The 11994-nt window shown below is 36.1% G+C and overlaps 1 protein-coding gene across 1 annotated transcript in view; it reads right to left on the bottom strand.

Annotated features, from left to right (window-relative positions):
• Nucleotides 1–6485: 6485 nt before the first annotated feature.
• Nucleotides 6486–11994, bottom strand: part of LOC125654685 (centrosomal protein of 41 kDa-like) — a 21754-nt gene continuing 16245 nt past the window's right edge. Inside the window, exons 7-10 of the mRNA XM_056145746.1 lie at nucleotides 11959–11990; nucleotides 11389–11574; nucleotides 8405–8538; nucleotides 6486–7235 (exon numbers count right to left, since the gene is read on the bottom strand). Of these exons, the coding sequence (XP_056001721.1) occupies nucleotides 8426–8538; nucleotides 11389–11574; nucleotides 11959–11990 (331 nt within the window). The 3' untranslated portion in view covers nucleotides 6486–7235; nucleotides 8405–8425. The remainder of the gene's footprint in view (nucleotides 7236–8404; nucleotides 8539–11388; nucleotides 11575–11958; nucleotides 11991–11994) is intronic.

Genomic DNA, 11994 nt, shown 5'->3' with positions numbered 1-11994 from the left:
GGCAGGGAAAATATATCTAAATGACTTTTAAAAGTCTCTACCTACTTCGTGAAAGATCTGGTTTGATAAATTGAGGGACGAAAACATTAGGAAAAGTCCAATACATGTACCTGACGTCTTTTTAGCTCACCTGAAGAGAGGGCTTACGTATGAGATTTTCTGATCAATTGTTGTCCGGTATATATCTGTCTGGATTTAAAGAATCCCATTTCATCTTTCTTTCAAGAACCACTGAAGAAAATTCATCTAATCTTGACATAAAGCATTGTTTGGTGAAACATTGAAGTCTGTCCAAATGAATAGCTGTGTGACTTCTACGGTAGATAGTTATGAAATATTGAAAGCTGTGTGGTGTTAATAAAACCATCTCATGAAACACTGAATCAAGTAAACCAGAAAAGCCAGAGAAGTTGTCAAGGAAATGTCCTAGTAGTCCATTGTGTAGTTGTCAGGAAAAGACCTAATATAGTCCATTGTATAGTTGTCAGGAAAAGACCTAGTCCATTGTGTAGTTGTCAGGAAAAGACTTACGGGTAGTCTATCATGTAGTTGTCAGGGGGAAACCTAGTCCATCGTATAATTATCAGGGCGAAACCGAGTCCATTGTATAATTGTCATGGAAAGACCTGGTCCATTGTGTAGTTATCAGGAAAAGACCTTATCTATCGTGTAGTTGTCAGAGGAAAACCTAGTCTATTTTAAAGTTGTCATGGAAAGACCTAGTCCATTGTGTAGTTGTCAAGGAGAGAACTGGTCCATTGTGTAGTTGTCAGGGAAAGACCTAGTCCATTTTAAAGTTGTCAGGGAAAGACCTAGTCCATTTTAAAGTTGTCAGGGAAAGACCTAGTCCATTGTGTAGTTGTCAGGGAAAGACCTAGTCCATTGTGTAGTTGTCAGGGAAAGACCTAGTCCATTGTGTAGTTATCAGGGAAAGACCTAGTCCATTTTAAAGTTGTCAGGGAAAGACCTAGTCCATTGTGTAGTTGTCAGGGAAAGACCTAGTCCATTGTGTAGTTGTCGGGGAAAGACCTAGTCCATTGTGTAGTTGTCAGGGAAAGACCTAGTCCATTTTAAAGTTGTCAGGGAAAGACCTAGTCCATTGTGTAGTTGTCAGGGAAAGACCTAGTCCATTGTGTAGTTGTCAGGGAAAGACCTAGTCCATGTGTAGTTGTCAGGGAAAGACCTAGTCCATTGTGTAGTTGTCAGGGAAACCTAGTCCATTTAGATATAGATATTTATTCATTGGCAACTTTAAAAGTTGAAAGTACAATAACTACATTTTGTAAGTTAAAAATACACATAAGAATATTAGCAAAATATAAACGTGATAAGAATGTACATGAAAAGACAAAGAATAATTTTAAAAGCATTTATATACAATAAAAATATTTGGAGAAAATATAAATAAACGGACGTACATAAGGTAAAACAAAACAAACAAATTAATGAGTCTGAAATAAGGATTAAAAGTCTGCTGACTAGCTTTCAGACTACACTGTATGTTTATGTATGCCTTTGGTTTAGTATACACCAGGGTATAAAACTGTTCTTGTAACGGTTTGTTTTAAATTTTGGTAAATAATATTTTGAGGAGTTTCTTAGATTATATACTATTAGGTTTTCGCGAATGTCAGGAAGGAGGCAATGGAGTCGGTGGGATGGGTCTTCCATATCCTTGAAAAGTTTTAAACATATATGTTTGCGTCTATCTGATAGGTTTTCAAGTCGGGTATATTCCAAAGCTTTTTGGTAGGAGTCTAATGGTCGTATGATCTTGAGAGCACGCTTTTGGATGGATTCGATTTGATCTGATAGAGTGGATGTGAGGCCTGTGAACCACACCGGGCATGCATATTCACCAATCGGTCTTATAAGGAACTTATAAACTCGAAGAAGATCACTCTCGCTTAATCCAGAGTATTTTAATTGGCGTAGGTAGAATAAACGCTTTGAGGCCTTTTCTGTTATGTATTTCACATGTGGTCCCCATTTCAGATTTTCACTTATTACAACTCCAAGTAGTTTACTCACTGACACACGCTCTATTTCTGTACCATTCGTGTTTAGTTTATCAATATCTGGTTCTCTTCCGAATGAAATAATCATATCTTTTGTTTTGTAGGTATTTATACCAAGCTGGTTTTCAGAAGACCACTCCAAGATAGATTTAACAGTAGATGTCATCTTTGAGTTAGCATCTTTTTGTAGGATTTCGATGAAGGTTGTATCATCAACGAACTTAACATTGGGAACTTCAGTTTGGAGATCTGCTACCATGTGGATAAAAAGTTCTGGCCCACTTAAAGTTCCCTGTGGAACACCACCATTAATTTTTACCCAGTCTGATTTGTTGTTCTCGATCTTGACTCTCTACATTCGGTTTGTAAGGAACCTTTGGAACCATTGTAATATCATAGGATTGGTATCACTATTATTTAGCTTTTCCATACGTTTTTCGTGGTATATGTGGTCGAATGCTTTACTGAAGTCAATTAGCAAAAGTCTGGCAAAATGTTTGCTGTCATCCAGAGCCTTATAAATTGGTTGAAGTATTTTTAGGAGAGTGTGAGTTGTTGAACTGCCCTTTATTGCACCAAATTGGTTAGGATCCACATTCGGACAGGACTCTCTCAGATGTTGAACTGGGTGCTTTTCCAAAAGTTTAGCCAAAATAGGTGTCAGTGAGATTGGCCTCAAGTGTTTCATTGGATTACATACGGGAGTTATTTTTGGTACTGGGACAACATCAGCCTTTTCCCAACATGATGGTACAGTGCCCTCCCTTAGTGAGCTGTTGAAGATGGCGCATATTGGTTTAGCCATGATATATGATAGCTCTTTCAAGATCCAGTTTGGGATATTATCAGGGCCTATGGCTTTCTTGCTGTTTGTGTTTTTGAGCTGTTTTTCAATAGTTTCTATCGATATTATCAAGTCATTAGGCAGGGGATCTACACAAGACAGTTAGATTTCTGACAGTGGTTCAAGATCATTGGATACTGAGACAAAGGCCATGTTAATTTCATCGGACAGTAGCTGAATGTCACCATTGAAATTGTTTGTTGCAAGGTTTTGTAACCCATCACCCTTTTTATTTAGGCCTAAAAAGACTTTAACAGATTTCCACCATTGCTTATTGTCAAAATCGCACATCTCATTAACAGACTTTTGGTAGAATTTAGATCGAAGCATTTTTGATTCTCTGTTTACTTGATTTCGTAGTTTATGGTATAACTCAATTTTATAGTTATCAAGAAAAGACCTAGTCCATTTTATAGTTGTCATGGAAAGACTTAGACCATTGTGTAGTTGTCAGGGAAAGTTCTAGTCCATTGTGTAGTTGTCAGGGAAAGTTCTAGTCCATTGTGTAGTTGTCAGGGGAAAACTGAGTCCATTGTATAGTTGTCAGGGAAAGTTCTAGTCCATTGTGTAGTTGTCAGGGGGGAAACTGAGTCCATTGTATAGTTGTCAGGGAAAGTTCTAGTCCATTGTGTAGTTGTCAGGGGGAAACCAAGTCCATTGTACAATTGTCATGGAAAGACCTAGTCCATTGTGTAGTTGTCATGATAGGCCTAGTCCATTGTGTAGTTGCCAGGGAAACCTAGTCCATATTGTTGTTGATTTTCTTGTTTGTAGTAATCTGCCTTTGTTGATGTTTTGCTTTGAAAATTTGTATTCTGACATCAGATTCTTCCTAGTGACCTATATGTATTATTTAAGGACTCACTGCTTAGTTTGTTGGGTATGCGAAGTGATTAATTACAATGGAAAACGTGATGATTTTGAAGTACAAGATAGTATAACACATATGTATCCTATGTTTATCAACATTCACACACGCGCATTGTTTACAACTGCCGTGCATTTAAGAGGAAATTGTTATCATTACAATTTGTAAAAATATCAAAGGCAAAACATTGGAAATGTTAAAATCGGCTTATGAAAAATACTGCCTGATACACATGTATATATTCAAAGTCACGTGATATTATATGTAAATTTCCATTGTGCCCGCCCATTGAAATCATAAGTTGCAGAGTTGCATGCAAGAGAGAAATTTAGATGCTGATGTAGTATATGGGGGAAACTAACACATTGGAGCTTCAAAGGGTTATCATAGAGAAGACAACAGGAAATGTAAATAATAAAATAGTCAGTGATTAATTACATTGAGCGAAGATTTCTTATGATATCAAGATTACGAGAAAAAATTGAGTTTGAGATACATGCATATGCGATGTCGATGACACGGTTGGAAGGGGACGATGACAGCGATACGATAATGCAGGACTACTGTTCATTAGGGTATCGCCATGCGTATATGACGTACCGTCGTTACCGCGCACCTTTGATCGTGATCACACTGCAGTCTACGTCACGATGACAGAATCTGATAGTAATCAGAATCCCACATTGCACATCCCCAAAATAATCTCTATATTTTCGTACAATTTCAGATACCAAAAATATAATCTAAAAGTTGGGCCAACTGAATCCATTCCACACAAACTTTGCCATGGGTAAACATCCTCTGTTAAAAAATCTGCAAGCGTTGTATAGTAAGTGTTTTATCAATTAAAACAGTTTTATCATTATACACGTATGCGCAGTCTCAGATCTTGTAGAATACTTTTGTATTGTTGCTGTTCTTTACCAGCCAAAGATGTGCTATAAAAAATCGTTTCCCAGTCCAATTGTAAAACTCAAACACATTTATTGGACGCGTTCGGCAAAAGGGGGTGTACAGAAATTTGAAACTGTAATATTAGGCTCTAAAACCCACCCGACCAACACTAATAGAGTAAATATTTGAAGAAGTTAGGGTACATGTACCTTTCTTTGCACGACGTTGTTTAAACATGCTGTACACATAACGCGGAAGCGGGAGACGGAAAGTGTATATTTGTTACGGCTTCGTGTCTCAGTACATCATTTGCAGAACCAATTACCTTTATAAAATCATCGCACTGGGTCTTCAAAGTACTGGAATGTCTAATCACAAAAGTCCTTGATCCATTTCAAATCGTTGCTGCGAACTCGGAAGTTCCCGACATGCTATCTCTTCGTTCTGTTGTTCTATCGTTGCTAGGCTTGTGTCTGCTTTACTTTGTAATTTATTTCATTTTTTATCAATCTTGCAATAAAAGCAGAGATATATTGGAATATTTTCTGATTTTTGCTCTGCATACACGCATTTTGACTCTCCTTGGTCTCGTAATTACAAAGAATGACGAAGTTGGTTGTCTTATTTGATATTGGGGAAAAAATCTGACCCCGATTTCTCAGGGCGGTAATTTTAACTCGTAAAAGCTCGAGATTAATGCAACTTTTTCATTCACCATTCTTCAACCCATTACATTCTGTTTCAATGCTCTGTCAAAAAAAATTAAAAATATGTACACCTCACATTATCAAGAACACGAGTATTTCAATTGTCTAGCAAAGTCTTTTTCTTTTCCCTAAACGATGCTCGTAAGTCATCGTTCACCTTAACGTTGCATTTTCTTGGATTGCATAAGAATGTATGATGGATACTTATTGGTCATGCACTGGTATAGAAACCGGTCGCTACCACCTAATGGCTTTTAAACTTTGTCCATTTCAACATGACTAACGTACTAGAACTTTTATTCATGGTTCTTGTCCACTCCGATACTGGTCAACCTAATGGTTAGAGCGCTCACTTCGCAACGACCGGTCGAGGCCATCTGGTACCGCTTGCAGGGCGGCGACCCTGGGTTCGATTCTCGATCCCCGCGCCGTCTCCAACCCAAAACTAGTATTCCTTAATAGTCTTAAAGACCCCTCTTAAGCCCCTGGAACCCTGGTTTGAATTTTCACGTAGCTTTTCCTAGACCACCAGATTTTGAGATGGAAGACGATTATATTGGATGGGATGTCAATTCCCTTTATCCAAGGATGCGTTGTGTGAAGAGTTTGGTTGAAATTGGCACAGTGGTTCTCGAGGAGAAGCAGACGAACACGTGGACAGATTACGCAAGGCATACAGACAAGAAACAAAACGGTCACTAGAGTCATTAGCTCATGTGACCTACGGCAACAAAGAAAACAAAACACGAAATAATATTGGATTGGACACCTAATTAGAATATGTTCACCGAGTTTAATGAAAAGAACAACTAACTTCTCAACTTGATAACCAAACCTAGAGTTAAGAAACAAGATGATACTAAAGTTGACCGAAAGGCGCATGTTGTCTATCAACAAACATCCATAATTAAATTACATTGCGATTTTCTTTTATTAAATCATACTGATATAAAATCAGGTTGTACCTGTAGATTATACGAGTATATTGTAATAAAATGTGATTATGTTTGAATCAATAAATCTTTCGAATCATTCTTGAAAATGTACTCAGTCACACCTACCACGTATGTATGCATGTACTGGCTTCATATCACAAATCAACCAGACGTCTCTGATGCAACGTTTGAATATTTTAAAATATACACAACACCAAGTTTTGTAAGCATGGACTTCTCTTTTATTCATAAAAATAAATAATGCCATTCTGACATTCAATTCTTTCACAATATCTTCAGTCAGTAAGAAGACATCTATCTCTCACAACGAAAAGTCCTAGGAAATTTTGATGTGTATGGACGGATTTCTGAGAAATAGTGCATAAAATGTGCTAATCTACCAATACAATGGATTTATACATTTTGTAACATAAGCTTTTGCCTACAAAACAAATCATGGACAGTCAGACAAATCTTATACATACAAATTAAGTGTCTATCCCAATAATTCAAGTATGGAACCAAGGAGGTGGGGTGTTCAGTTGTAAAATACTGAATGTTATACCGACATAGTAGATCGTATCCTCCCTGGAAAAAGATCTGGATCCATACCTGAATTTTGATGAATACACAATTTTGTTGACAAAAAAATATACCACCAAAAATTACTATGATTGCATTAAGATGTTTGCTCCAGGTGATTGTATTACTATTGCACCAATCATACGGTATATATATACAGGTTTCACGGAGGCTCAGCGTGCAACTTACAGGACAAAACTAATAGAATATCAGGTCACTCATCAGACAGAACACATTTGAACTCCTTGACTTCATTTTTGTAAAAAGTTTATCATAACATAATTGTGATAGTCTGGTTTTGATCAATGATCAAAGAAGGACAACTTTCTTTCAGACGGTCTCAGCTTTGAAATGGAGTTGTCTAACTTCCTCTCGAATGAAATTTACCTACAAAGAAAAAAAATCACGATTTACGCATACATTGCATATGAATTTATTCTCTCATTTTTTCCTCATCAAGTACTGTGGGGGATTTTTAGGAAAAGATTCTAATAAAGGCTAGATATTTTATTTTTACAACATTTGTATGTTTTGAGATAATGAGGGGAAAAAAGCAGTGTACGGTGGATTTCTCTCTAAAGAATAGCGATACAAAGGATTCAAGATGTTGTGGAAAGAACAAGCTGGCTTTAGAAGAGGAGGAAGTACAACTGAACAACTATTTACACTCCATAACAACATAAAACATTTGTACCCAGTGGACCTCAGCATGGTTAGTAAATCATGTTAATTTTGAAAAAGTATTTGATTGAAAACAGAGAGTCTTTGGTCTAACATGACGAGCTGATCAGAATGATGAAACTTTTATATCAATCCTTCTAATGTGCAGGGCTAGAAGACAGTGAAGAATTTGACATGTTCCAGGTAACAACAGGGGTGTAGCAGGGTTGCACAATGTCTGGATTCTTATTTTTTATGTTGATAGACTTCCATCATGAAAGAACTACAGAAAGAGAAACAACAGGAATACGTTGGAACTTTGCCAATGTCCTTGCTTTACCATATCCTCGAAATCGAGACATCCTAACAAAAAACACAAAGACTATATGAAAATGTTAGTCAAGTTGGCTTCCGGACAAGACATAGAGGATGTAAAATGGTTATTTACCTTGGAGGAATGGTAACACCAAAGGGAGGCTGTGACAAGGACATTACCAACCGACCGAGAAAAGCACAAGCTTAATTTAGAAGGCTCAGAAAAATCTGCAGCTTATCAAAATTTTCCCTTCAAACGCAAGTGAAGTTATTCAACTTGTTCTACTAAGAGAACACCAGGGTATGTACCCCCACTCTGCCATGACATCCTGGGAGGAGGAAAATAGGTCAGCTAAAAATAACATGGAGAAGACTACCAAGCAAGAACAGCCATGGCTGGGATGGAGTAGCTGGGTGTGGGTAGCAGACAGGTGGAGGCAGTGTATTGGGGGCCATATGTGGCAGTGGGAACGAAAAGGATAGGCGAGGTAAAATTATGACATAAAACCATATTTTATGCTTCTCCCAAAATAATCCTAAGATTTCTCCAACACATTAAGGATTCTATTTATGAGACTGACCTTTAAATATTGTTGAGGTAACTAGCACGGCTTAAAGGGTGGACGTCCAGAGACGGACCCTGAGGCATTACTAAATCGTGACGTACTGGTCTGACCCATCCGACTGGACACTGTGCTGGCATTGGATAGTCGACCTGTAAATATTGTCCATATCAATGTGAATTTCATAAAAAGATATGAGGAAATTGAATACTAAAAGGATAATTATAATGCTGCAAGATTATGGGAATTCAATTTCAACTTTCTTGTTTTAAAACTAAAAGTATTTTGCAGAAACATTTTATCTCCGTCACAACACATGGCAATTTGTTTGAAAAATTTAAAAGTTGTTTCCATGTTAAATTAAAAAGTATATGTAATTAATATTTAGTTTTAATTCAAAAATACATAGGTTGACCAATATATCATTTAGATTGGTTTCTGCTTAATTTCAGTACATTAAAATCTTACAAAACAAAAATCTTTGAAATTTACATTTCATTCTAAACTTTCAATGAAATTCTCCTTTCAAATAAATATCATGCACTAAAGCTTTTGGAAATTTTCAACATTTATTGAAACTTTAAAAATATTGCATATTTTTCATCATCCAAAATCAAAATTCTTAAATTTACTACATCCCAACTGCATGCATGCAAACATGTGTTTCTTTATCCAAAGTTCACTAATCATTTGTCAACATGTTCATTAATCATGCTCTGCCAGTGAAACATGCACACTAAGGAAATTTACATATCACTAGTGATCTTTCTCAGGAAATTTACTTGTCACTAGTGATCTTTCTAAGGAAATTTACATATCACTAGTGATCTTTCTCAGGAAATTTACATATCACTAGTGATCTTTCTCAGGAAATTTACATATCACTAGTGATCTTTCTCAGGAAATTTACATATCACTAGTGATCTTTCTCAGGAAATTTACATATCACTAGTGATCTTTCTCAGGAAATTTACATATCACTAGTGATCTTTCTCAGGAAATTTACATATCACTAGTGATCTTTCTCAGGAAATTTACACATTACTAGTGATCTTTCTCAGGAAATTTACACATTACTAGTGATCTTTCTCAGGAAATTTACACATTACTAGTGATCTTTCTGGAATTAATCTGTTTGAGTTAATAGCTGTCTATAAATGTGCATGATTGATGAAAAGGAAAGATGATTTTCAGAGATCATCCAGGATTCAATTTAAATTTTTTTTAATTCCTGTTAATACTTGAGAAACCTGCTCTGAAATAGAAATGTTAAGACAAACCCTTCCCTAGTGTTAGATATATTGTATGTGTACATGCAATTAATTCTATTTAGAATATTAGCCACTATTTTCTATGTTGGTTCTTTTTTTTTTATATTTATTTTTATTTTTTCAAAGTTAGTTTGTTCTGTCCTCATCCCAGTTCACTATTATCGCAATTCACCTTTGAATTAGAACGCTTTACCCGATATAGTATTGCGTTGTGTGACGACACAATTGAATGAGACGATTGAACAATTTGAATGACATGTTTGATGTAATACAACAAGAGTTTTCATTGACCGATTACAGCTCGCCCACTTTCTCGAGCGGAGTCAGTGCAGCTGGAGAAATGTACATAGCTCTCTGAAAAGATCCATCCCTTATAAAAACCTTCGATTTACGGGTCACAAAAAGCTGCGGACGATTGAGGCCTGAAATCGGTGTATTCTTGTGTTGCTGTCTCATAAACTCAATATAAAAAAATCTTAACATATTTTCCTACTATATACTTGTGTCCAAATATACCTTCAAATTTTCATTAAAGCCACACACGGCCCGAAAACTCGCAGCTTCAAATGATTTCGTTTGTTGACGTAGCCATGTTAGGTAGCCGGTCAATTCGAACTCTTGCTATTGGTATCTATTCATAAAATCGGTTGTATGTTATGTATTCGCTCTTCATTTATTATCAACACGAATAATTAATAGAAATTAAAACATTTTTTGTACCAGTTTTTGTAAAGGTAAAATAAGCTCTTGATTAACGAAAATGCTACATAAGCCCATTAGATGGAGACCGGCCGTGCCGGCCGCTCATGACTAATGAAAGCCGCATTGCCGTGAGTTTAGCTATTTGAATAATTATCATTTAATGGGACTGGGGTGGTATATTATCTAAACTATTTAGCTAAAATATTTGTGGGGTATTAGTACACATCTAGACGCTATTGTGCTAGTATGGAAATGAACCGGGATTCGAATTGACTGGCTACCTAACATGGCTACGTCTACGAACGAAATCATCAAAAGCTGTGATCGAGTTTTGGGGCTTTAATAAATATTTGAAGGTATGTTTGGACACAAGTATAGTAGGAAAATATGTTAGGAATTTTTTTTATATTAAAGTTATGAGACAACAACACAAGAATACAACTTTTTCTCTTTCTTCCTTTGAATTTTTTTTCCATCTAGCATCTGGCCGTCATGTTTTCAAGTGCTGACTACTCCCGTATAAGGGAATTTGGGCGGACTTATACATATGGACCAATGAGAGTGTCTGTTGCATTTCGCAATTGTATTACAAACAGATTCAATTGTGTCGTCACACAACGCAATACTATATCAGCCAAAGCGTTCTAATTCAAAGGTGAATTGCGATAAATACAATACATGCTGTATTAACTTAACATAGTTTTTATACTTACCTCTGCCTAGATATTGAGAAATCAGAACAATATGTTACATACTACACTTGAAGTATATATATCTTTAAAAATCTTTTAAAATGCATTTTGTAGTACATGTACACATTTTCCACATTAATGTGTTTTTAAATTTGAAAGTTATCTAAACACAATCATAAATACTGAATTTTTTTCTTCCTGATTTTGCTGAGAACCCCATGCTATGGAGTCCACTGAAAGCCCACACTGTTAGTCAAGGGCAGATAACTACTGACAATAATCAAGAGCTGATAATGAATGATGATAATCAAGAGCAGATAACTTAACAAGGACATACTTCCAACACTCCTGTCTGAAAGCTCCCTGTCAAGCTGGCTGTGAAGTTTCTCAAGATCGAAGGTATTGAATGACTTCTGGGAGGCCTTTTCCTTGGTTTTAGGAGGTTTACTGCTGTCTGTGATGTTCTGGTTTGGTGTTCCTGTCAGCAGGCCCTCAGGGAAAAATCGGTACGCTATCCTCATTCCTGAAGTATATACAATCTTAAAAGTGAGTTTCTTTCAAAGCTTAATTTGGACTCGTATGCATGTACATGTATCATACAATGACAATATATTAATATCATATTGCAAAAGTGATATCAAACATTTTTATTTACATTTGTACAACAATCAGAGATTGTGCTTGAATAAATCAACATCTGAATAGGGGATTCTCCATTCATTTCATTAAAACTTGAAAATAAATTTAATACTTCTATTCAAAATGATTGATCCTTACAAAAAAAAAGTTCAAAATTGTTTAAAAACTTTGTCAGTTTTGAAATAAAGGCCAAACAGGTTCCCATTTTGTCATTTTGTTCCCTTCCATCAATGCTGGCAGTTACAACCTGAATCCATGAACAACTGACCTCCTGATAATAAGAAAAGGTTGTCATAGCCCCTCT

This window comes from Ostrea edulis, chromosome 7, assembly GCF_947568905.1.
Source record: "Ostrea edulis chromosome 7, xbOstEdul1.1, whole genome shotgun sequence".
NCBI lineage: Eukaryota > Metazoa > Mollusca > Bivalvia > Ostreida > Ostreidae > Ostrea > Ostrea edulis.
The sequence above is the reverse complement of the archived record's forward strand: the minus strand, read 5'-3'. Positions and strand labels throughout refer to the sequence as shown.